This window comes from Cyrtonyx montezumae, unplaced genomic scaffold (assembly GCF_038088225.1).
Source record: "Cyrtonyx montezumae isolate F1298 unplaced genomic scaffold, pur_monq_1.0 scaffold_20, whole genome shotgun sequence".
Lineage (NCBI taxonomy): Eukaryota > Metazoa > Chordata > Aves > Galliformes > Odontophoridae > Cyrtonyx > Cyrtonyx montezumae.
In genome coordinates, this window is record NW_027071937.1 from 5,216,057 (window position 1) to 5,242,242 (window position 26,186).

A 26,186-nucleotide genomic window follows, 5' to 3' on the forward strand; every position below is an offset into this window, starting at 1 on the left:
TGTGCAGCTTCTTGCTGAAGCATTCTCAGCAAGTAAGGAACAACTCGGTGAATGGCAAGACGTGAATTTAATGTTTTTCGTTCTGGGTGTTTAAAGAAGCTTAGGCAGGCTGGAGCTCCGGGCACACGAGGCTGTCCCGCAGCCCGCCGGGCGCAGGCCGCCGCCCCGCCGCAGCCTTTGCCATAGTAACGCGGCGCGGCCGGAAGTTCTCTCGGCTACTTCCGGCGCGGCCTGGGCGCGCCCTCCCTTCCCTTCCCGCCCGCCGCCGCCAAGATGGCGGCCCCCGTGTCGCTGCAGGTGGAGTTCGGGTGAGCGAGGGCGGCGGCGGGACGCGGGACCGGGCAGGGCCGGGCGGTGGGCAGGGCAGGGCCGGGCCGGGCTCCTCCACGATGTGCAGACCGCGGCCGTGGGGTGGGGCGGAGCGGCCGTGGCGCGGCGGCTGAGCCTGAGGCCCTGTGTGAGCTGCGGGCGGGCCCCAAGCGCAGGCTCGTGGCAGCTCGGTGCCGCCGCTCGCGCGGGGCCTTGGGGCTGCCCGGGCCCGGCAGGGCAGCAGGCCGCGGCGGGCGGTGCGGGGCACAGGGCCGAGCTGTGTGTACGCTTCTCGCTATTCGCGCTTTTCTCTCCCCCTTAAATGATATAATTTTTAATTATTAAAGTTATTAATAAAAGCTTTCCGCTTGCTTTCCGGCTGTTCTCTGTGTGTGTGCTGTCCGCGTGCTTTGTCCCAGCGCTCTGCCCTCAGTGGGGCTCTGTGCAGTGCTCTGCTCTCAGGATCTGTGCTGCCAATGCTCTGTGCCTGGAGATTGGAGTGCTCTTGGGGCACTCTGTGAGCGGTTGTGAGAATACTTTGCTATTTGTTAAAGCCTTCTTTTAGCAGAAGCTACAAGGCTGCTATTTATGGTGTTTTTCCCACCCTCTCACAAACACAGACATGTCATAACCCTTTAAATGCCTCTCTCCTTAAGAATCCTTTCCTCAGTCTTTTCCACTTCCAGCTGCAGTAACTCTCCTAATCTTCCCAGAAGAGTGAGATGCGTTTTTGCTTCCCTTGGAAATGCATAAATGAGCTCTCTATGTACAAATTGCAGCTGAGTTCTCTACAGTGAGCGCATTACAGAAGGACCTTATCTTGCAATCTACATTTTTCCGCTGTAACAAAGCGTGACCTTGTTTTCATCACATAAAAAAATGTTTTTCATATAATTACTGTGTCTTGTTCTGCGTGAGCCTCGGCTCATGTTAATAATTGCTGCTTCAAATTTCAGATAACTATTTTTTGTGAGCTGGTGGAAGAACACCAACAGAGTGCTCTTTAGGAGAGTTGCTGCATATAAGTGATGCTGCTGAGGGCACAACAAGGGTTCTGTTGTGCTCCTCTGTGGCAGAGCCAAGAAAACCTAGTGTGGCAGTTTTAGATATTGAATTTAAAGGAACGTTGTAACGTGGGGATGCATCTTTGTTGATATTCAGGTGAGGGTTATTTGTTCTAAATGCTTCCATTTACTGAGGCAGCTTTCAAGCGATGTGAGGCACCAGTAAAGGTTTCCAGAACATAATCTCATAAGGAATAAAAGGCCGAAGTGAGATTAGCATTTTGTGACATTCTTTCTGAACGAGTTGGCCATTTTCCTTTACCAGTTGAGTTTTGAGATGTGGATTTCCAAACAGTTCATGCTCTGGCCTTCCTCTTTGGTCTGGAATCAAGAATTGACACTGTCAGTTTCTGCACCCCATTTTCCTCGTGTCTGCTCACACAGTGGTTTATAGTTTTCTAAGACTGAGTTTGGCCTGCTGCCTCCCAGCATCAGAACTGATTTATATTTGTTAAGCTCAAGACATTCAGAGTTGTTCCTTTTTCTTTCCCCACAAAATGGATACAGATGGGGACCCTGCGGAGGCTTATTTCATTGCTGTTCCAAAATGTTTGTGTTTTTAAACCCAATCTTTTCAGGTGTGAAGGCAGCTCCTGTACTTGCCCATCTCTGTATCTTCAGCGTTTTGTTCACACTTCATCTCTCTTAAAAAGCTGTGGTTGCAGAGACCTTCACTTTGTTCTGTAGGGCTAGTCCTGCCAGTAAGCTCTGTGTGTCAGAAAGTGGGGTTAGGTTGTTTGGTGGAGGAAAGTGTACTTTTTACCTTCATATTGAACCATCACCTCTTACTTCTCCCAGTTAAGGCCCTGGTGAGAGGGATCTGTGTGATGATGGGTCAGGAAGGGGCTGCTAGGACTGGAGGATTCCTGGCCGTGCCTCTGACTTGCTGTGTAACCTTGTATGGGTCACTTCTTCTCTCTACTTACAAATGGAAATCAGGGAGTTATTCATTCCATGATGATATTACGATTTTTCACCTGAAACCCTGTGACACTTCTGGCTGAAAGGTGGTGGGGAAGAGCAGTGTTGTGTGGCATCTGTAGTGCAGTTTGAATTGGAGCAGTGCTGATGGCTGATGAGAAAGGCACGGCGTTAGGCACCACTCTTTGTGAGCTCTGTGGGATGGCAGCCATCCTCCTGTTCTGCTGCACTGATACCCAGCACCACGGGGTCCTGGCCTGTGACTGCAGCTCTTGTGTGTGATGACAGTAGGAGATGGCACCTTCCCCACGGGACCTGTGGTTTGTGAGTGGAAAAAAGGCAGAGAGAATCCTATACTAAATTAGTCTCTATCATTTGTTTTCTCTGTTATGGCATTTATGTAAAATCTCCTTTTTGTGCTGTGTGTCAAAAGAAAATAGAGCAGAAACTCAGTCATCCGTTCTTTTTATTTCAGAGGTGGTGCAGAACTCTTGTTCGATGGTGTAAAAAAGCATCAGGTGACTTTGCCTTCTCAGCCAGAGCCTTGTGAGTATCAGAATCTGATGGATAACTTGAAAGAATGACAACAAATGAAATCCCTTTGTAGAACAAAGCTGGTTTTGCAGCAGTTTTGTTTGTTAGTACCAATGTATTTTGAAAGCACTTTCCATGCTGTTGGTTGGATAGCTCAGCAGATGCTATGTAGTCCACAGAGTAAATACCAAACAGAAGTGATCTGAACACTTGTCCTCTAAGCAATTGAGAAGAGAGTTCTTCTCAGTCCTTTTGCCTCCAAATGCTTCCACTGTGTCTACATTCCTCTTGCTTAATATATGAAACTGCTGTAACTGCTGTCCCTCACTTTGCCTTCCTCTTTTGAGGTTCCCAACATGCATATATATATATATCTTTGTGTATGTATGTAATCTGTAAATACACGTGTGTATACAGCAGTGTAACATCTATGAATTTTACCTTCTCATTTGGCTTTATATATGTAATCAGTCTGTATTACTGATGCAGCTGAAAATGGCAGAGCTAATGCCCGAGCGTGATGCTGGACAAACTGCACATGGCCTTCCCTGCAGTAAGAAGTAAGACACTTTTAAGCTAAAGACTTGAGTGTCCCAGTGAAAAACAGTCATAATCTCTGGTTTATTTGGCATATCAGTGTGGAGAAGTGTTGTATTAGCCTGTTTCTCCTTACTGGTGTGCTTACTGCAGTCACAACATAATTTTGCCACAGGTTTGCTTTGAATTTTTCCAGCTAGATGGCAATGCTTTATGCCATTTGAGAGTGGGATTGTAAACTGAATAGATACAAAGCGTGAGGGAATATTAACAATTAATATCTGATGAGTAGGTAATACCATAATCTATGTGCTGTGAACATTCAGGCCTGAAATTTTCTTGCTGTGCCTGTAAGTAATTACAGATCCATAGAAGTGCTTGGACATAAGTATGTGTAATTCGGATGTAATGGGGCACTGAAATAGTGTGTTATTGTGTGGTTAGTGACAGGGACCATGAATCCAGGAATGTGATGTGATGCTGATTGGTGCTATGAGTTCAGTCATGTTGCTTAACTTTCCCCTGTTGCTACTGAGGTGGTGGTGGTAATTTCTTGTTTCACAAGAGGGTTCAGCGTTAAGCTCCAGCAGTAATCGTGTAAGTTCCTTAAACAGAAGGTGGTAAAGAACTGCCAAAACATCTGCTTGGTTGGTTTATATACTTGGGGGCTAGAGTATCGTTTCCTTTAGTGTCCTGTCATTTTAGGATACCCACTGAAATTGGCTGTGTCAGTGGTATTCAAATGGGATTAGGCACTCAAGGAGAAGGGGTTATTACATGGGGTGTTTATTCCTGCCAGGGGAAGGGGGAAATTGATACCAAGGAGCGATTCTTCTAGCTCATTGGTTGTCAGTTGTGTATGGCCTAATCCACTCCCACTTGAAGTTGCTGGGGAGGCTTCTACAGTCTTCACTAAGAACTGGATTTATCCTTTGGGATAAAACTTTCCCTGAAGATCTGGCTCAGTCTCAGTGTTCAAACTCATCAAACTCATGATCTTCAGTAATTAATTCCAGATCAATCTTAGAGGTTATTGCTTCTAGCTTTTCATGCTGCCTTGTTTTTCAGGTGCTGCTGCCCCTGTAACAAGAGAGGCAGAAAGGACTGTGGGCCCATGTACTCCTCACCTGGAGCACAGTGCTTTTTTTAACTCCCAATACACCACATGATGTTATGATGTGGAATATCAACAATACAACAAAAATCATAAAGCCATAACAGGTAGTTTCCATGGCTTGCAGCATGCTGTTTTTACATGTGTTGGATGACAGGGTGCTTTCAGCCCTGAGTCTGGTTGTGCATTGCAGTGGCTCAGGAGCAGACACTGAATTGTGAAGCACAAAGATGGACTATGTAAATGTGAGGTTAATGCCTGGCTGTAAGGGGTCACTGGAGACACCTGTCATAATGCTCTGGATGAGAACTATGTCATAAAAGTGAGAAATCAGCAGGATTGAATAAGAAGTGTGCTAAATTCTTGCAATTTTGTACAGTTCCTAACACCACCCATTTTCCTCTTTCAGAGAAAGGAAGTTTAATTCAGCCATCTCTGGGTAAATAAAGATCTATGTAGTGTGTTCCCTGCTGCCATCATGCAGCCACAATTACAATGATTAGAGAAACAGCTCAGCACTGTGCTGTGTCCTGTTGCTTACCTTTCCTTTTGTGTTCACCACTTTAATACTCTGGGGAAGGATGTGTAGTATGAGTACTGCTTGAAGACCTGCACTCAAAGCCCCATTTTAACTGATTTCATTAGCTGCCAGGCTTATTTTTGGCCATTTTGCCCTCTCTATCCCACTCTTCCTTTCTTTTTGAGTTATTTTTGTCTTTGCCCTCCTTTTTTTGCAGAGCAGCTCTGTCTCTCTGGGACGTGTTTTAATTTGTTTAGGCATTTATATATATATATAATTCCCAGAGGTGAGGAGAAGTGGAAGACTGTATGAAGAAATTTCTACCAATATTTATTTTGGGGGAGGGGGGGAATGCTCCGTAGTTGACATGGGAGCATTCTGTGAATGATAATAATAATTACTACAACAAAGTAGTGTGTGGTCATTTCCTTTCTCCTGGTAACAAGCACGAAGTGGAAAGTAGGTGGGTTTCAGAGCCAGTTATCTTTTTCAGGATTTGTTTCTCTGTCATTTTCTGATGCCTGGAGTTGGGCTTCTGGAGGGATTAGGAAAGGCAGGAGGAAGAAAGCTGCAAGTGGGACAAGAGCAAACCACGAGGGGCCTAGCCATGTGGCTGGACCTATTTTTCTTATCCTAGGAGTTTTTTGTGTCCTTACAACGTCAGTAAAACAGCAGTTCTTTATTTACAAAGCAGACCTGCCTTGGTCTGCATGTTGAAGTTGCTGCCAAGCAGGATCTGGAAAAGGTGTGTTTTATCTGTATGGGAAGACAGATTTCCATCGGCCACGCTTAATACAGGGCTGTGTAATCTTTTGGAGCTGCTGTTGAGAGAGGACCTCAAGTTAAACAAGAATCTTGTCCCAAGTTGCTGGCTATGGCAATGATCTCATTGATAATGCTGTTAAAGGGTCTAAAGACATTAGTGCCCCGTTGGCTAATTCTGTATAAAAACAGTGTGTGGGGGAGAAAGCAGCTGGGGGAATAACGGTATTTGTCACATGGAGAGAGTATTAAATTGGCAGGGAAATCAACTTTATTTTCAAGCATCTAAGAGGCTATTAGAGACAATGGAGCATAAAAGAGAGAAACCCTAAATTAAAAACTGAAAATGTATTTGGCAGCTTTCTCCTGAAGCAGGCCACAGTAATTTAACCAAGTGCTTCAGTAATCAAATAGATCATTGTGTGACTGCTCTGCGAGCGATGTCGGAGCTCCTTCCTCCATCTCGCTGGGACTCACAGTGCTGGGTTTGTCTTGTGGCCATGCGAACTGCGTGGACGCTGTGGGAAGGGTAGGAAGTAGCTGGCATCACTTAACCCTTGTGGTGATTTCAGGTTTAGATCCGCAGTGTCATGCTGACGAAGAGCGCTTACAAAAGCTTTGTGCTGTGCTCTGTGCTGGGGTTTGGGGCTGCTTGTAATGTCTGTGTGCTGCAGGTCCCTGCCCTCCCAGTTCTGAGCTCTGTGTTCAGTGCCAGGACCCGTGGTTTTGGAGTAGTAGTACGTGGTGTAGCAGCAAGCACCTGGATCTTCTGGGCAAATCCAGCATTCACTGCGTGTTTTGGCACGTACAGGTCTGGAAGGATAAATTTTTAATCAGCGTGTTTTGGTAATTGTGGTTTCCTTTTACCAAAACCCCAGGGAAAAAAAGGCTTGTTGCTAATCAGATTTTTTTTTTTAAGAAGGAAAATTAAAATAATGTGCCAAGTGCTGCTTATGTTAAAATCCCCATAGCGTGATTTGCTCCTCAAGAGCTTTGCTTTCCAGGGGCCTTGTTCTGCACAGCATGGAGGGCTGCTGGGAAGCTGGAAGCATTCATCTGCTCAGAAAGAGCCCAGGGATCCCAAGAGATCAGACCTGTGTTACAGGCTTAAACATACAGCATGTGCTCAGAGTTGGTGGGTGCTGTGCCAAAGCACTGTGAAATTAGGAGGGGATGTTGTTAGTTGTTGTCTGTAATGGCCAGCGCTGTTACCAGTAGTGTGTGAAGTTAGTAAAGCTCTGGGATGCTTTTTTGCTCTGGTTTTTATTCCTGATGTCCTAAGACTTGCTCGAAGCACCCTGTAAAAGTGATTTTGGTAATGCAGAGTGATGGAAGTCCATAGATCTGCTGCAGCCAGCTCCTTTCTAACCACGCTGTGCCCGTTGCAGGGCCCAGCAGACACGGGGCTGTTCCCCTCCTCGTGCACCTCTCTCAGGCAGGTGATTTATCTGCTGGGACAGGGAGGAGGTGAGCTACCAGTTGGGATCTCAGCCTGCGCTGGCTCAGCTCCATAGCCCAGCCACGCTTTCCAGCAGTGCCAGGAGCCTGGTGACATGAAGCATCCCTGCTCACTGCTCCTTGATGGGGTTTCAGGTGGCTATCCCTGGGACAGGGAAGGGGGACACTGGCAGCCATGCAGGAGCAGCCCCAGCACTCTCCCAGGAGGCTGCGCTGCCGGATCAGCTCATCCCAGGGCTCATTGTGGAAGGAGCTTCCCAGGCACCAAGAAACCAGCTCTTGTGTGTGACCAAATCCCTGTGATAACAAAGCCTGGCTTTTCCACCCTCCTTCCCAGCCGCTGTATTGCAGTGCAGGCACCTAGTAGGATAACCTTTCTTGTGCCAGCCCCCCCCCCCCACTCTCTCTTTTCTCTCGGTGGGATTTGCGGTGCTGACAGCACTGTTCAGAGGGTGGCAGCGGAGCAGGGCTGGGAGGAGGATCCGGGCCCTTTAAACCGCTTAGCATGCGGTTCACACGGCTCTGGGCCAGCTGTTCCTTTCTCCTCCTGCCCTCACTCGCAGGAGTTGTTTGCTGAGCTCAGAGCTCCTGTGCAAAATTGCTTTTCAAAAGAGCCACTTTCTGCTTAATTAAACAATGAGCCGCCGTCCCTCTGCACATCTGTAAAGCTCCCTCTGCAGCCCCTTTATCCCACAAACTGCTCCATTCTTACCTCCATTCACTTGTAAATCTTACCCCCCCTCTCTTCCACCCTGATCATCTCACTGGCCCTTTCTTTTCCCCTTTCAAGTAAGACTGTGGGGCTTGGAGTATCTGTGGGGGTGGCTGGGCTGGGTGGGCAGGAATCGGTTTAATGGTGCTTGCCCTGTATGAAAGTCTGATAATAGCCGAGTGGTTCTGAGACCGAAAGTGAGAGGCGAAAGCTGGTACTCTGCTTGATTTCTGTATGGAGAGGAATAAAATCACGGCAGTCACTGAGCTGTGACACTGACTCATCCAACAGAGCGTCCAGTAACCACCAGCAAGGCTGGAAGGGGGCAAGGAGCCTGCTTCCAGGAGCTTTCCTCTCCAGCTGGCAGTGCCAGGAGAGCCCAACCCGGGGGATTCCCTCTCCCAGGCTGTGGGGAATCCCTGCAGGACCTCCTCGCTGGGGTCTCACATGAGCTCCTTTAGCCTCGAGTGATGCTGAGAGGGTTTTCCTTGCACGCACACAAAACCCACAAGCCGGGAAAACGTGAGGGAGGAGAGATCTCAGTCTGATGTGTTCCGGCTGAGCGTTGTGCCTGCAGTTAGTAATGCATCCTCTGAATTGTCTTCCTGAGCGGCTTTAAAAAAAATTAACCAGCAACATTCAAGGTTAAGTAGGATAAATGAAGGGAAAAGCGATGAGGTGGGGTATCTCCTTTCTCACAGGGTCGGGCAGATTATTGCCAGGGTGATGCAGTATCTTCCGACACAGATTGATAGGAGTGAAGAGATGGGAGTTTGGTGCGTAGCAGGAAGATTCCTGACTGCAGGAGCTGCTGGACCGTGGCGTGGTCTCCGTGGGGTTTGGTAGCAGGCCTGCGTTGCTCAAGCGTCGCTAAATCAGAGTGGGCAAAGCTGGAGGTGGTCTTTTGTGGCCAATAATTCTGTGCTGCTGGAGGGATAAAATCACAGGAGCTGATGCCTGCAATTCCTAATCTTGCTCTTTGCTTCTCGTGCAGCAGTCTCAGGCTTCCCTGGTTGCTTCCTTTGACACGAGAGGCAAGGCTCTGGACCAACACTAGTGATCTGTGATCCTAATTAAAAGAGACGGTTTGGTGCACTGGCATTTATTTGGGAGTCTGAGATGACAATAGCGTGGGGTGTTACGGGTTTAGATGATCTGACTTTGGAAATGTGGAGGGATTAGGTTTACCCTGAGGATCAGCTCGGAGCTGCTTTCTGATGCTGGGAGCTGATGGATGGGGAGAATATAGAGCTGGGGATCCCATGAACTTGTGTTCTCCTCCCGGCAGCCCTCCAGGAGCAGAAGATGCCAAGCATCCAAGCATCTCCTCTGCAGCTTGTGGGAGTTGTGATACAAACTCAGCGTTGAGAGTTGCTCAGGGATGCTGGGATCTGTGTACCAGCAGCAGGGCAGTGGAAGAGCCCTGTGATCCCTGCCTGCTGTGTGGACACGCTAGGGTGTGGTTTGAGGGTTCTCTCCCAGCTGAGAAATGAGAAAAGGATGTTGCAGCACAGTTAGAATACAGAAGCCAGGACCTTGATGTTTTTGGTAGCAGCCAAGAACAGATGAGAGGAACGATTGGGATTCTCTTGTGTCTGGCTGTAGTTACCCCCTAATTTTTTCCATAGTACTTAAATCACTATGTGGCAGGACGTGTGCTTGTCAGAGAAAATGGATTTTGCTCTCCTTGCTCTGCGCAGTGTGCAGCCCTTTTGCTGTGACTCCATTTCTCTGAGCTGTTCCAGGTCTTCTTCTGCAGTTTATGGCACACCGTCATCTGCCTCAGTGGGCGATTTGCATTTCAGATGGGAGGATCCCTCAGGTCGGGTTTTGTAGCAGCTCTCCTAGGAGTGCTGTAAGAATCAAAAGCACACGGAAGCATTCACCTGCAGGGTGAGTGGGAGCTGGATGGGGAAGCAAACTGCTTGGGAAGGGGAGAGGAGATGCAGCTTGTCTTTCCATCCATTTCCATGCAGGCAGGGGGAATAATGGCAGAGGAGCGGCAGGGAAGGCTTTGTCATGGTTACAGGCCAGTGGCGGAGAATGTGGGTGGAGCGGCGCTCATCCCGAGTTAGTGACCTCAGCAAATTGGAGCTCAGCCATGGTCAGTATGATAAATGATCTTATTCTGGGTCAAAGAAATGGTACCCCATGGGGAGGTGTCCACAAGGCGGCCCAGGAAAGCGCTGTGCTCCCGCAGCACTGACCCCTTAGTGACCAGTGCTGCATATATCTTCTTTATTACAGACCAGAAGGGAATTTTCCATGGTTCACCCGTTAGAGGTTCCTCTCTCTCCCTGAAATGAGCTCCCAGCTCTGCAGCAGGGCCCACACAGGGGCGGGCACACCCTCCGGGTGCCCTTCAGGTGCTGTGTGCTGGTTTGGATGTGGGTTACAAAGCAGGAGATGTGGAAGTGTCTGAGCACCGTGTATGTGAATCTGTTTTTGTCAACTAATACTGTGCAGAATCCTTGTGTTTCTGCATATTCGTGGGTTCAGTGTGAGGTTCCCATAGCACAACACCAGCTTGGTGTTCCTTATTCCAGGTGTCTGTTTTCTCTGCACGCTTTTGATGCCCTCTCCACTAAGATCTCACTGACCAGCCTGTTGGGCCAAGGAGATTTTATTGAGCTGGGGAAGATCAGCTCTGGTTTTGAGGGTGCAGACGAAGTGGAGCCCTAGACGCGTTCCCCTTGCAGAGGAAGCTCAGCAGATTCTTTGTCAGTGAATGGTTGGGGTAACACAGAGGGCCTCAGAGGACCTGCAGGAGGACGGGGCAGGCTGTCAGCTTCTCTCACCACGGCCAGCAGTGTTTGTAATGCAGCTGGGCTGACAGCGAGCCGCTGCCGTGGGTCTGTGCCTGCAGGCTCACTGCAGTCCCTGCATCCTGTCCACCTGCCTGATGAGCCAGTGACTTTGTGTCACTGCAAGCACACTCTTGGTTTTCCTGAGCTGTGTGTTTCACTGGGTGATTTGTTTTATGCGTGTGTTGTGGATTTGAGCTCCCATCTGTGCACTTGAACTAAGCAGTTTTCTCAAACGTTTGTCAGTTTTTCTTTTTTTTTTTTTAATTAACTTTAGATTATTTTTCCTGAGATTTTGGAGAGGTTTGATGTACTGTGAGCACAGGCAGCAGAGCTGTCTCTGTATACAAATGAGAGAGGGATTTCCTACCATGTGCTTCAGTCCCTCCTTTGCAGTTTGGGAATCGTTCAGCCTCCTGCTCTGCACGCTGCTGCCTCTGCTGATGCTGCCAATGGCAAGGACAGTTCGTGGTAACTGGAGTAGGATATTTGTTTGCTGCAAGTGAAACGGTGTAGGCTACCAAAAGGATTTAGCTGACACCGTGCAGCAATAATAAAAACGTGTCAACCATCTCTGTGATGAGCTGGGCTTGAGCTGGTGGGGCAGGAGCAGCATGCTGTGTGCTCGCAGCTCTCACCTGAGCCTCACTCAGCCCCAAATCCCTGCTTGCTTCTGCAGCCACGTGGCAGCACATACAGTGCAGCTGCACTTCTGCAAGGAGCCAGTGCCTCTGCTCTGTCGAGGGGACACTTGGAGCCCCAGCAGGCATGTGAACGTGGACTGATGTGGTGCTTGCCCACGTCAGGGTAATTTCTTTTTAACTCCTTCTGTGCCCTTTGTTCAGGACCTGCTGTTTGCACAGCAAATCCTCAGCCCAACGAGCTGGAACCCGTACGGAAAGAAAATGTCTTCGGAACGCTGTGTACGTCACATAAAGGAGATAAGCAGTTGTGCTGTAATTTACCTCTTATTATTTCCATCGTGATACCGTATAGGATCCTGAGCTGCTGATCAAGACTTCTATTCAAGGCATTGAGCTGTGAGATGGCCCCTCCCTGGCCCACTTGCAATGGAAGCAATTTTGTTCCCTTTCAATATCTGACTTGTGGGAGATGGTTCTGGTGTGGCTCTGGTCATTTTTCATCCTTTATAATTGATTTGTTCAAGTAATATCGGTGCACAGAATATAAAGACATGGGGGGGTGGGTGGAAATCAGTGCTGAGAAAGCAGCTGAAAGTATTATGTCTTAAGGTTGGCTGTAGAGAAGGGCCTTAATTTCCATTGCTGCCTGGAGCAGGGATGCTCCACGCATGGCCGGGGTGTCTGTTTTTCCCTGCAGTATGCATGTACGTGACTGCTGGGGAGGAGTAAATGAACATAGGCTCAGGTGGGGCTGAAAATAACGTTTATTACAGAAGGAGAAGGGGTGAGGGAGACTTCCAGTGCAGCCTCCCATAAATCAGCCCCTCCGCCCAGGCTGCTCCGAGGTGGCTGTCTTTTATCCAGCTGGTGCGGCGTGCTTCTGTTTAAATGATCTCTCCCGAAAGGTCCCAGAGGAAAGGGCTGCTTATTCCGTGCAAGGAGAATGGTGTATGGCACAGCTCATTGTTGTGTGACCTGCTGCAAGTGCATAAATATGAATCAGCTCGCGGGCGGTGCCACCGAGGGGCCGGTGTCCCCTTTGTGCCCTCCTTCCCCCCTCCTCCCAAAGGCTCCTCTCCATCTTCCTTCCGCTCCAGCCTTCATAGCTCGGTGATGAGAGCAGGAGGGGTTGGGTGTGGGATCCTGAGGGCTCAATGTTGCAGCAGCATTTTTCAGGGGATGAGAGATGCAGTTAGCTCTCGTTCTGGCCAGCACGGTGTACCTTTGAGTGTGCTCCTGTCTCCAGTATCTGCAGATATCAGAGCAGCAGAAAATGGTCTATTTTGTGTTCCTAACTACGTATCATTATGGGGCAGTCCAGTCCCACACGACTCCTTCTGCTGCAGTTGTGCAGAGCAGCACTCCCCGCTGCTCCACTCAGCCCCGTGGTAGGATGGATGTGCAGAGCAGGATCACAAGATGGGGGAGATGGAGCAGGTCATGGAGGATCCCTGTCCCCTTTTCCCTGGGTGTAAAGGTCCCCATCTGCTGCAGGGGTAACCCCAGCACTGCAAAGTATTCACAGTGCTATCAGATCCTATTGCATGTTGGAGACTGAGTCAAGCTGCTGTGAGCACGTTTATTTTTGCTGAAGGTGGATGACACACAGCAGGGAGGTGTGGGGACCCGTAGTGCCCATGGCAGCTGCAGCTCTCACCAGGGCATTGTGCCCTCAGGGGGCACCTCAAAAACAAACAGAGCTCTCTGGGGGCTTTCCAAGGGCTGGTTAAGGGAGCCCTGGGAGAATAACTGGTTGTGGATTCAGAATGATGGAGTGGTTTGTGGAATGGTGGAATACGGAGGAGAACACGTTGCAATTTGTCAGCTTCTCTAAACCCTGTAACGGATTGTGCCCCCCCACCATCACTTCTCACCTCTCCAATAGGAAATTAACTGATGCTATCACTAAAGAAATTGTTTTTGCCTCACAAAGTAAAATTGATACTATAAAAACCCGCCAGCAGTGTCTCCTCCTCCTTTTACATGAAGACAAATCCTCCCTGTCACCTACTGAAATGGAAAGATAAAGGCTGAGCTTTAATAAGGAAGCTGTAAGCACGAAGTGCAGAGGGAGAGAGCTGGTGGGGAGGGCGAAGGCACGGTGTGGCAGCAGTTGTGGTCAGTGTGTGTGTGTGTGTAATGCAGGGCTGGATGTGTGCTCACGTTCTGCTGGTGCTGGTACCTGTGGTGTGGGCTTTCAGCTGCTGAGGTGCATTTGTTTGGATTTTGAAAGTCTCATCAAACCCACACGGTTAAATATCAATTTGTGGGGCGGTAGCGGGACGTGCAGGACGTGGGGTGCACTGGGGAAATCTTGTGGTCTGCAGTCTCCTGCTGGACTGGTGCTGGCTTTGTGGGCTGCACTAACACAGGAAGGGGCACGGGACAGTGGGGGCTGTGAAGGAGCAGCTCTGGCCTGCACGAGCCACGGGGCTGCCTTCCTTCTGCACCCCAACACCGCAGGGCTGTGTGCTAGGTCTGCAGCTCTGCCCCCTGTGTTCCCCACGTGCTCTTTGGTGGATAAACGTTTACTTTGTTGTGGCATTGCCCAGGAGCTGTCAGCCAGCTGCAAATCACTGTCCTTTTCCCTTTCAGGGGATATCAGAAACCTGCTAAAGTGGATCAAACAGAATCTGCTGAAAGAGCGCCCGGAATTATTTATGCAAGGGGAATCTGTGTAAGTACGGCTGCGTGGCTCCTCCTCGGGTCTCTCCCTGTTGATGCCCACAGTTCAGAATACGTTTTTCCTGTTGGTTTCACGAAGAAAGTTAACATCCATAAAAACGTGGGGCATGCTAAAGTGATACTGGGATTCCCTTGGTCTGGAAGCAGCTCCAGGCTGTACCTCCCACTGCTCCGTGCAGAATGTGTCTTTCTTTTCCAGCCCTCACGCCAAAGCCTTAAATGTGAAGCAGGGCTGTGTATAATTCCTCTGTGTTGTCACCTGGAGCAGTGTAGCTCACGTATCCTCAGTTCCAGAGGTGTTCACAGGTCTGTCTGTTCCCTGCTGACATCACTGGGACCGAAGCAGTCGCTCGGAGAAGTGCCAACAAATATTTCTGATGGGAAATGTATTTTTATTGTCAAAATGGGGCCAGCCTCGTGGAGGGGGTGGGGGAAAAAAAGTCCAGACAAATGGAGCAGAGAGAGCTGTGCAAGGGCCATCCCTGCTGGCGGGGTGGGCTGGGGGTGCTGAACGTTCCTCATGGATCTGTGTGAGCTGAAGCATGTGCCAGGTCCCCTGGTAACAGGAGAGACAATTGCAGGACACTGAAGATCAAAGGGGGGGAACGCTTTGCCTGTAATCAGGGGCTCTGAGTGGATCTCGGGTGTTTACTGCCTTGGGTAGTGGCACCAGAACAGCTTTCTCTGCCTTTGCATCGAGCTCTCTGTGCTCTGCAATTGCGTGGGTTTAATTACCTGGCTTTTCTACCTCACACGGAAATGGAGTCATCCTGGAGCATCCTCAGGAATGGTGCATTTTGATTCAGATGGGCTCTGGGATTACTCCTGCCTCCCCTTTATTTGATCTAGAAAGGGTACAGACTGTGTACCTGTTTTACCTCCGTGCTAGGATTCCTTTTTCTCTTTGGCTTTATAGGCAGTCGGTGTGTGATCTGTGCTCTAACATCCCTCATTCTTAACTATTTGTGAGGCTTTTAGCAGCCCCATATCCTGATGATTTCTGTGTTCTGCAGGAGGCCAGGAATTTTGGTGCTCATCAATGACGCAGACTGGGAACTAATGGTCTGTACTCCCTCCGTTTGACTTCCTTTGTTTAAAAGTCTGCTCTGTCTGTTCCGTGGTTGCTCTCAGAGAGGCTAGCTCTGATCGTGCCCCAAGCAAAGCATCTAGTATTTGAGAAGGAATTGAGCAGACAGGGATCTCACTCTGTGTTGTCCCACTGTGGCTGTTGGGAAGCCTCAATCTAACCTGCTGAGTCTCCTCAGCCGGCCCAGGTCTGAAGAGAGATGCTCCCTGACCTCTGTGGGGTAACAGCCCAGAGGTCACCATGCGGCTTCATGGCCCCCAGCAGTCTCCAGACTCCCTCTGCCAGAGTGAGGCCGTTCCCAGCAGGGGAAGTCAGTCCTGGGGAGGTCCCTCCCCACAAAGGAGGCGGTTAACACTCTGCAGTTTCAGCCCACTGTCTCAGACAGCAAAAGGTCCCCAACTATTTTCCTGCCTCAGGCAACCACCTGTTCTGTCAAAACTGTAGTCCAGAAAGCGGTGTGTTCCTGGGATAATGAATGTCAGCTCCTCCTCTGATCTCTCTCACCTTTGCTTCCTTTAAGATGGGAGCACTGGTCTGTCCCTCTCTGCTCTCCCTTAACACTCACCATCTTTTTATGAGCTGTTTTCTCTTTGCACCTTGTATTTGGAAGTGACATTTAAACCGTTTCTCATTTTTTCTTGGCCTGCAGGGTGAGCTGGATTATAAACTCCAGGACCAGGATAATGTGCTTTTCATCTCAACATTACATGGTGGGTGAACTCCTGGAAAAAGAAAGAGGACATGAATTCAAAGCCTTGGGCAAACAAACACCTAAACCCACCCAAACCTCTCCTGAACTGTCTGTGCCTGATCTCTGCATCATCCCACCACGTTCACTTGTTAACAGACATCCAAATAAAGCCCCGTCAGCACACAGCCTGCTGCGTACTGCTACAGCATCCACCTTTTGCTCCTCATTTCACCCCTCCTGAGCACACTTCCAGGTACCTAACGAGCAGAGAGCACCTGCTGCACGTGCAACCATGTGTTTGTGTAACAGGAGGAAGAGGTGTGCTGGACGTGTCATAGGACGGTGCATCTTTGTAGGCAGTGAGGATCCTGGGGGAGTTGTGCCTGCCTTGAGGCACGGCTGAGTGCCTCTGCTTTAGTGCCTGGAGCTGGGATTCTTTTTGCAAAGCGCTTGGTGTCATGTAGGCTATCGCACCAGCTACAGAGATGCCTGGGGAAGGACGAGATGTGAAGTGCAAGGAAACAGAAGGTGACTCTGCTAGCTTTTCTGTGAGGTGCTGCAGATGACAGCACAGAGCCCTCTGTGCTGGCTCTCCACTTGTCCTGCTGTGTATGTGTGGGAAGCAGGCAAACAGCATTCTTAGCTCTGTTTGTCTGATGCCTTACGCCTCCTGCTTACCTGAGCTGCAGCAGGGTGAAGTCCACAATCACCATTAGTGTACAACCTCCATTTGGTTGGAGGGTAAACACACCCGTGCCTGCTCTCAGGCAGCCCGCAGAGATAAGGGCAGTGAATTATCTTTCTGTCAGCGTGACGGACAGAACTGATCAGCCTTCGTTTCGGGCGTGGAGCACGGGGTGGGTTGGCCCAGCCCTGCTGCTGGGTGACAGCGGTGACAGGGCTGTGTGCTCCACCATCAGCACCACTGCTGCCAGGCTGGGCAGGGCAGGAGGCCGAGGCTTGAGCATAGGGGAAGTGCTGAGAGCAGAGAAAAGAGGCGAGCAGCCTGTAACCTTTTCTGTCCGTGGGAGGAGAGGTTTCTCGCTGAGTGCAGTGGGGCACGCCAGCCAGAATGCCACGGAGAGTGTGGGGAAGGGGTCAGAGAGGATGGCATCAGCACTGCAGGCCTGCACCGTGCTGCACTGCTTCCTCCTCACCCCTTCCTGCTCTCTCAGCCCTGTTCACTGCCTGTGTTTCCGTGCTGCTCTGGAAGCATATACACGTGGTGCTTCCCAGCTGCAGCGTGGCTGCTGGGGCTGAGGGCTCCGCGGGGCCCTGAGCTGCTCCCCCTGCCCCTCAGAGCTGACCTGCTCCGTCCTCCACCTCCCCGAGCTGCCAAGGGGGACGCAGGGCAGTGAGCAGTGTGCACGACCCCATCGCTGCTCGTGGCTCTGCCTGGCACGGGGCAGCACCGAAGGACAATTAATTCCCTGTCTGACCTCTGTGCTGACTCCTCTGTCACATTCACACCGCTGTAACCTGCGTAGCTCTCAGCACCCGTGGGCTGCAGTGCTGAGGAACCTCAACTTCAGAGCTCTCTGCAGAGGGTGAACCAGTGTTCATCCCGTTCCAATTCCAGGCACAGCAGCTCGAGCCCGGCTGTGTATGCGTGTGGCACAGACAGGACGAGGGCTCCTTGTGCCCTGAGCTTTGCTGGATGAGGGGAACGGAAGGGGGATTCCAGGTGACGGGGGGAGCTGGCCGAGGAGCTGCAGACCTGCTTGACACGGCCTCAGACCCGGCTGGGGAAGGTCTGTCCTCAGCACTGCCTCCGTGCCGCGGCGGAGCTCCTTGGTGGCAGCGTTATCCCCAGCAGTGCAGGTACGGCGTAGTAAGAGCTGCCAGCAGTGCTGGGGATGCGGAGAGGGAAGCAGGGGGAACCAGGCCGAGGGAGGGGAGAAGAGGGGTACAGCAAAACCCTGGAAGAAAGTTTCCGAAATAAAACCCTCGGAAGACGCTCTCTGCCTCAGGCTTTGTCCTACATAAGCTCTTAGCGAAATTTTGCTCGGGTCCTGTAATGCTTCCCTCCTCCTCCCGGGTTTCCTTGGCAGCCCCGGCAGCGCTGCTTGGCTTGCGGGCTCATAATGCCTCACTGTTGAAAGCTCCGGGTCGCGCTTTCACGGGCGCTGCGAGGGAAGGAGGGCGGCCGCATCCCCGCTCCCGGTGTCCCCTCCCCGTCCCCATCCGTCCCGCAGCCGCCGGGAGCTCCGCGAGGCCGGGCCGGGCCGGGGGCTCGGGGAGAAAGGGGGTGGAGAGGAGGAGGAGGAGGAAGGTGAGGGGGCAGCAGCGCGTCCGCAGGAAGAAACGAAATGAAACAGAACCGCGTTTAAAACAGAAATAGCCAAAGGATAAAGGGCTCCGGAGCCGCGGGGCCGGGCCGTGCGGCCACAGCCGTCCGCAGCGCTCCGCTCCGGCCCCGCCGCTCCCGCAGAACCGCCGCAGCGCTCCCGGTTCCGCCGCGGTTCGGTCGGCGGCGGCCGCGGTCCCCGCGATCGTCCCCGGAGCGGCGGCGGTTTTGACGCAGGGTGGGACGGACGCAGCCGGCAGAGCGGGGAGGTGAGCATCGCCACCGCTGTTTATTTGGTTTCCTCCCGGTGGTTCTCCCGCACCGCTCGGAGGTGGTTACCTTAAGGCGACCGAGCGCGCTCCTCCGCCCCGCAGCCGTCCTCGGCCCCGCCGGTGAAGTTGAAATCTCTGCTACAGATGTCCAGACACAATTCTTGGTTCGTACGGCTCCAGCGCACAAGAATTGCGTTTGGACAATCAGGAGCAGAGATTCCCGTCCCGGGTTCGCGGGGATCCGCCGGGGGAATTCGGTGCAGTCCTGGAAAAGAAGCACAAGGGCGGCCCCGACCCTCCGCCCGACCCCGCTCTGCGGCCCCGGTAACTTCGGAGCGCGGCCGCGGCGCTCCGCATCCCCGATGCCATCCAATCGCACCGCGAGGGGTTTCAATCCAACGACTCGTTTGTACCCCTCCTAAAAAAAAAAAATAATAATAAAAATAAAAAGTGAAAAAAAAAATTAAAATCAAACAAAAATAAAAAAAAAAAATCAGCCCTTAAAAATCTTAAACAACCATCGAGCAAAAATGAAATAAAATCATCATCGTTTTAAAAAAGCAGAAAACGAAAAGCAGCGGTACGGCCCTCCCGGAGCGGCCGCTCTGCAGCGGGAAGCGGGGTCGGCTGCTGCCGGTGGGGTGCGGTGCCCCCGGGGCTGTGCGGGGCTCCCGATGGCTGCGGGGTGCGGGCACGGACCCATCCCCCCATCCCCCCCCACCCCTCCGGCCCCGCGCTGCCGCCGCTCGGAAGGACGAACCCCCGCCCGGAATTCGGGCACTTCGGAACATCGCCGAAATCGACGGATGCAAAAGCGGAGGGGGAGCACAATTAAAAATAAAACTTAAAAAATAATGAAAATCAAAATAATAAAGAAAAGAAGAAATAAAGAGCAAAGAACGAAAACCCAAGCTTCTGCCCACCCCCCCTTCCCCCGGTCCCTTCTCACCGAGCGGCTCCCACGAAGTTGGGAACAAATCCCCCCCCATCTCCGAGGAGGGAAAATCCCGGCCCCGCTGCCGGCGCTTCCCCCGCGATGCCCCCGCTCCCCCCGGGCGGTGCGGGGCTGCGGGAGGGGCGGGCGGGCGGACTCCCGCATCCCCCGGCGCTCCCGACCCGGCGGCGGAGGCGGCCCGCGGGGCTCCGAGTTTCCACGGGGCGAGGAAAAGTGCGGCCCGTGGGGGCGGAGCGGGCGGCTCGGAGGGGCTCGGGGCTCCGCTGCACCTGCTGCCGGCCGGCACCGAGCCGAGCCGGGCCGGGCCGGGCCGCGCCGGCGCTGACCCGCGTCCTCCACGTTGTATCCACCCGGGAGAGTCCCAAATCCGCCCGCGTGGGATGCGCACGCCGGGGCTCTGCGGGCTGCGCCGGGGCCGGGCAGGGCTTTTAGTTGAACGGCACAACAATAAATGTGTTGCAGAGCCGGCGAGAAAAGAATGGGGATGACCTTCAATTGGTACTGGATTTGAATAACACCACGGGGTGATAAATGCCCATTGTGTTTTAGGAGTAATGAATCTCCACTGTCTCTATAGCACAGAAACAGCAGCTGCAACCTGGAGCCAGCCATCTCTTAAAGACACAGCTCCCACCCGGCTGCCCCCGGCCCGGCTCGGCACGGCCCGGCACGGCCCCGGCTGCTGCCCCCGCTGCGGGGTCCCGGGGTGCGCCCGCTCGGGGTGTCCCCTCTCGCCCCGGGGTGTCCCCTGCGGGGGCTGCGCTCCCCCCATCGCCCCCTCGGGATGCGGCCGCTTTTTCCCCCGTCCTCCACTGATGGCGGCTTTGGGACCCTCCCGGTCTCTCTGCTCCGGGATCGGGGTGTCAGTGCCCGGGTCCCGCGGTGTGGGGCCACCTGCACCCCGCGCTGCACCCCCCCCCACCCCCCGCCACCCCTCCGCCCCCCCCATCCCATAGCAGCGAGTGCAGGGGATAAATAATGCTCATTGTTGTCCCCTGATGAATATTACCGACTCTCCGGGCCGGCAGCTGCGGGCAGAGCGGGGGCAGCGCCTGTTCCGCCCGGCACGGGGGTCCCCGGCCCCGCGGGGTCCCTGCAGCCACAAAGGGACGGTCCGTGCCTTCACCCATCGCTGCCCACTGAGGGTCGGGGGGCCCTGGGCAGAGCCACAGGGGGCTTCGGGGCTACTGGGACTTCTGGGGAGGGGGTCTGTGCCTCTCCTTGCCTCCCCCCAACTCCTTGCACAGGACTCGGCCACGTCGGGGGGAGGAATAGGCTCAGAGTGGAAGAGGGAATCCCGCAGCGCTGAGGATGCTCGGAGCGACCTGCGGTGATGCTGAGTGTCCACATCCCTGTCCCCGTCCCCACTTCCGTCTTTGTCCCCATCCCCATCATCTCCATCCCCATTGTCATCACCACTACCATTCCCATTCCCTTCGCCACCCCTGTTCCCATCTACCATCCCATCCCAGTCCTCGTCCCGGCCCTCAGCCCGGCGCCAGGCCTGCCAGGGGACAGCTGAGGCCCGAGCATCACTCCGGGGGCCGCGCTCCTTGGGGTGGCACAGCAGCATCCCAAGGGCACTGGGACGCCGCGTCCCCGCAGCCCGGTGACACGGTGACACGAGGACACAGGAACACGGCACCACAGCACCGCCCGAGAGTGCGACAGTCAAAAGAAATCAGGTGGCAAAAAAGAGAAGAAAAGAGCATCAGCATCAGCGGGGCCTCGTGCTGGTGGAGCCGCGGCCGGGAGGGGAGGGGTCCGGAGCCCCAGCACCGCACAGACCCGCGGCTCCTTGCTGCTCTCCATCCCTACCTCTCCCCCCCAACCTTCTTTCTTTTTTTTTTTTTTCTCCTTTTTTCCTTTCTTTTTTTTTTTTTTTTTAAGTCTCTTTCCCAAATCTCGGCCGAGTTAATGAAGTTACGTGATCCCATAAATGTTAATTGTCTCAACTTCTTCTCTCCTCTCCCCTTTTATTTTATTTTATTTTATTTATTTATTTATTTTTTTCATCTCTCCCCTCCTCGCCGCTTTCTGCTCCACTTGTAATAAAGAAAATATCTTGGCCGGTCTGAGCCAGTTGCTTGGCAACCCCAATTGAAAAAAAAGAGAACAGAATGTAACCAATCCAAAGACAACCGAAAGATTTTGGTGACATGTGACCCCTCCGCAAAGGGCAGCCTTAAACTGTCCCTCCTGTCCTTTGCTCCTGACCATTGGGGTACCCCCCCCCCCACCCCCCACCCCCCACCCCGGGCTCCGGACACCAATAAATATGGATTAGTGAAATACTTTTTCCCACACTGATGAAAAGACGGGATTGATCTTTCCACCTCCTTTATGTACCAACCTGACAAGTTGCTAAACAAAATTAACGGGGGAGCGGAGCGGGGTCCGCCGCGGGGCCGTGCGTGCGGCTCTGCGTTCCCCTCGGGGAACCCAAAGCGTTTTTGGCCCTAAATAGGAAAGAAATAACGCGGCTCAGCCCTCCGCTTCCGCGCTGTGCGTCTCGGGGAGGGATTCTGCTGCACTTCGCCGGAGAGAAATGTCATCCTGGAGGGAAAAAAAAAGGGGGAAAAAGTATTAGAATAAAAAAAAAAGGGGGAGGGGGCATCATCGGGGTTCGGGTCCGCATCGCTCCCCCTGAGCGCTGCCCCGCTCCGGGCGGGGAATGCCTCCCAGCCCTGAAGCAGCACCTCGCCAGCTCCCGTCCTCCCGCAGCTGCCAGGAAAAAAAAGAAATAGGGCGAGGAGAGCGTGCGAGCAAACCAATGGCCGCGGTTCCAGCTCCGGCAGCGCCGTCCAACACCGGAGAAAAAATATTTCTCCTGTTAAAAAAAAAAAAAAAAGGAAAAGAAAAAGCGCTCTCAGTGCGGCCTCGGAGCGCTGACGCTGTCCGGGACGTGCGCTGAGCTCCGCCATGGGGACACCGCGAGTCGGGAGCCCACGGAAGCGGTTTTCCGGCTGCTTTTGGTAGGGGAGGGGGGGTCCGCCGCGGGTTGGGGCTCAGGGGGGGTCGGTGCCACCCCACGTAGAGATGGGGACCCCGCGGTGGGCGCAGGGATCGCGGTGGCGGACGGTGGGACGCGGCCCCGCGGGAGGACGGATCCCCACGCACAATGCCGCGGCCCCGCTCCTGAGCCGGGAGCCGGAGCCCCTTTCCCAGCGCCGAGCGCCTTTGTCTCGCCTTTGTGATGGAAAGAGTCCCTCCTAAATCAATGCCATGACACCGGCATTGTCTCCTCGCTAGGAGTTTTTAAACTTTTCCCCCCCGAGGTCAGGAATGTGGCCGGGTTCTATGGGGACGGAGGAGCACGGGTGGGTGGGGGGCTGCGGGGTCACGCTGGCTCGGCGGGTCAGCCGAAAACAAAACCTTTTGAAATACCTACCCTCCATCACTGCCAACATTGTCCCCTGCCAGCAGGGGCCTGGCACGGCCCTTCAATGCCTCCGGCCCGGCCGCTGTCCACCCCAGCGGTCAGCATCTGGGAGCGGACAGAAGGGCATTGTGCGGGGACAGCTTTGTTTTCGGTCACAGCTGCCCGGGCTGGGACGGGGCCGACCCGAAGTCCCGGTGGGTGGGAGAGGAAGGAGGGGACGGAGGGGACGGCAGCGCACGGGTCAGCGCCTCGCAGGGGGGACCCGTCCCACCGGTGCCACTTGGGGGACCCTGATGTCACCGTCCCTCCAAAGGGAGAGGTGGGGATGGAGTGTGGGGTGCCCTGTGGGGCTGGCACTGCCACTCTGGGACCAGGAGAGCCCGGGGCTGGGGACACGGAGGTGTGTTGGTGGCATCCCTCTGGTTTGGGAGTGAGGACCTGGAGGAGTGCTGCTGGTGTGAGCCCCGATTCGGGATTGAGGACGAGGGGCTCTGTTGGCGGTGTCCCCCTGACCTGGAGCCAAGCAACCCTCTGATTTGCGGCTGGGGACCGGGAGATGTGCTGCTGTTGTGTCCCAGGGTTGAGCCCAGGGACCAGCAGGTGCATCCTCCTGGTTCCCAGCGGCCATGTCCCCTTGCTGGGCGGTGTCACTGTGCCCTCGATGGGTCCCATTTGGGGACTGCAGGTGTGTGGTCCGGCCCCAGGGGCTGAGCATCTCACGTACCGCCCGCGGGGACAGCACTCTGCTGGAGCATGGCAGTGCCGTGGCACAGAGCATCCCGTGCTGTGGGGTGAGGGGTCCTGGGGTGGGCTGTGCCCTCCCGGATCTTTGCAGCGCTGCCAGCTCTGCCTGGCCCAGGGGAGGGCTGACATCCCAGGGCTCAGCAGCGATTTTCTGTCCCATTTGCATCAGCGCGGCTCCCTCCACACCCCACAGCCAGCACAGGGGCTGCTGCCCCCGCTGCCCCTCCCCCTCCTCTTTGGGTGGCCCCAAATCCCCCTGGGGTTTCCCAGCTGGGCAGTGAGGGTCGGGCTCGGCGCTGTTATTTTTACCCGGCTGAAGAGGAGCGCAGTGGATGAGTTTAGCAGGGCTGGAAGCAGAGCAATGACGGGAGGAGAGCCCGGCCCTGATCCAGCCAACAGCTGGAGGTGGAGGAATGGGGAACGGGGCTGTGGGGTGGGGGAGGTGCCTCAGTTTCCCCATGTGGGGCTGCGCTGGGGACACCCGGGGACACCTGAGCTTGTCCTGTGATATAAGTTTATAAAGAAGAGATTGTTGGAGGTTGGGAGGTAAGTGCCGACCTCCAGCCATGGGCAGACTCAGAGTTTCTGTCCATGCAGGTGTGTCTTCACGTGGTGGTTCGTGTCCTGTGCACCCCAATTCCCCAACCTTTGGGAATAACGAGGAGCTCTGCAAAGGCTCCGCTGCAAAACGGAACAAATATGACGGAAGGGGTGGAGACAGGAGGTGGGGATGGCCAAAAAGCTCAGCCCTGGAGCCAGAAGTAACTGGGAAATAAAAAGAAAACATATGGGTGGAAACTTCACTGTGCGGGAGGGGGGACAGCGCCAGGCTGGGGCTGAGCTCCTGGGCCAGGTGGGGGTGGGGCAGGTGGAGGGGTGCTGGGCTGCCCCCAGCCCTTATCTCAGCACTCAGCTGCCCCAGATCAGCCCAGCACTTCTGGGGGCTGAGGGGAGGGGGGGGGGGGGGGGAAGATGCTGGTGGAAGAGATCTCAAAGCCCTCGGGGAATAACGGTGGATTTTATATATGATTTGTCCTGGAGGATGAGTGGGGAAAAGCATTTTGGGATGGGATGGAAACGAATGGGATGCAATGAGATGGGACACAATAGGATGTGGTGGGATGCAATGGGATGCAATGCAGTGGGATTCAGAGCAATAACACAGTGGCTGCAAGGGGATTTGGTGCAAGGGGGTACAGTGTGATGCAATGGGATGGGATGGGATGGGATGGGATGGGATGGGATGGGATGGGATGGGATAGGATGGGATGGGATGGGATGGGATGGGATGGGATGGGATGGGATGGGATGGGATGGGATGAAATGAAATGAAATGAAATGCAATGGGATACTGTTTGAGGGGATGCAGTGCAAGGGGATATGATGCAGTGGTGCCAGGTTTGATGCTGTGTTGGAGGCACTGCGGGCTGCAGCAGCCTCACGACAGCATTGGAGGCATCAGAGCAGAGTGAGGGGAAGGGGGTGGTCACCCCAAGGCAAAAGTCAGGCAGCTCCCACTGCTCCTTCCTGATTGTTTCCCAGGTTGCATGGCCAAAGCTGCCTGCCAGGTGATGTCAGACCCTCAGCGGGCTCTGAGGGTGATGGCTTTTAACACACACAAGCAGCAGTGATGCAGTGGCACAACGTTTGTGCTCCTGTGCCTGTCCCAGCCCACTGTGCCTCTGTGCACTGCTCACTGCAGTGCTCCGTGCCTCAGTTTCCCCAGGTTGAGATGCAATGTTGGCACCCACTGCCTCTGCCCGCCCCAATGAACGGTCGGGGTGAGCTTACAGCACGTTCTGCCCCGCTGCTGGGAGCTGCTCTCTGCCTTTCAGAGCTTCAATCCTGCCCTGGCACCAAAATCCTTTTCTGTCATTCCCATTCACTGTCTGCGACCCCTGGGAGGGGATGGAGGGAGTCAGGGGTGTGGGGATGGAGGTGTGTGAGTGGAGGGTTGGAGTGCAAGGGATGTGGAGATGTAGGGTGGAAGAGGGCAGAGATATATAGGGGTGGAGGGATGCAGGGATGTGGAAGCAGGGGGACGTAGGAGGAATGGGGTGAGGAGCTGTAGGGGTGTAGGATCAGAAGGGTGCAGGGATATTTAAGGACGGATGGATGCAGGGATGTAGGGGAAAGGACACGGGGATATATAGGGATAAGTGGTGTAGGGCTGCAGAGACGTAGGGGGGGAGGGATATAGGGCTAGAGGAATGGAGGGATGTAGCCACGTAGAAGCAGAGGGATGCGGGATGAAGACGCGATGTAGGGTGGCAGAGATGTAGGGATACAGGGATACACGTGGGGGTACCGGCGTGAAGGGCAGCAGGCCGCAGACCCGAGGCAGGCACCGCCCCGCATCCCCACGCCGCGTCCCCGCGCGGGACGGCCCCGTCTCACCCCGCGGGGCCGGGAGGTGGCAGCAGCGGCCGCGCTGAGCTCCGCAGGTCCCGGCGGATCGGGGCTGATGGGCACCGGGATAACTCCGGGAGCACGGAGCCGTGCGGGGCCCTGCGGGGGTTCGGGGTGGTCCCGCAGCCCCTCTGCATCGCCGTGGGGCGCCGGGGGCTCCGCCGCAGACCACGTCCCCAAAACACTGCTGTGCACGCGCGCTGCGAGCGGAGTTTTTTCCCCTTCGGGGCGTTGCGGGGCGATCTGATGCTCCCGGTGCTCCCCGCTCTCATTTTCTCTCCTTTCCTTCTTCCAG

The 26,186-nt window shown here is 54.0% G+C and overlaps 1 protein-coding gene across 1 annotated transcript; it reads left to right on the forward strand.

Annotated features, from left to right (window-relative positions):
• Positions 1-233: 233 nt before the first annotated feature.
• Positions 234-16,027, forward strand: URM1 (ubiquitin related modifier 1). The gene is made up of 5 exons (XM_065737582.1): positions 234-308; positions 2,770-2,840; positions 13,975-14,056; positions 15,078-15,126; positions 15,801-16,027. Exons 1-5 carry the CDS (start codon positions 274-276, stop codon positions 15,867-15,869), a joined length of 306 nt encoding a protein of 101 aa, XP_065593654.1. The 5' UTR covers positions 234-273; the 3' UTR covers positions 15,870-16,027.
• Positions 16,028-26,186: the final 10,159 nt, after the last annotated feature.

Coding starts and splice junctions, on each gene's coding strand:
- URM1 (XM_065737582.1), top strand. CDS start 274: ATGGCGGCCCCCGTGTCGCTGCAGGTGGAGTTCGG. Junction 309..2,769: donor TCGCTGCAGGTGGAGTTCGG/GTGAGCGAGGGC, acceptor TTTTTATTTCAG/AGGTGGTGCAGAACTCTTGT. Junction 14,057..15,077: donor TTTATGCAAGGGGAATCTGT/GTAAGTACGGCT, acceptor TGTGTTCTGCAG/GAGGCCAGGAATTTTGGTGC.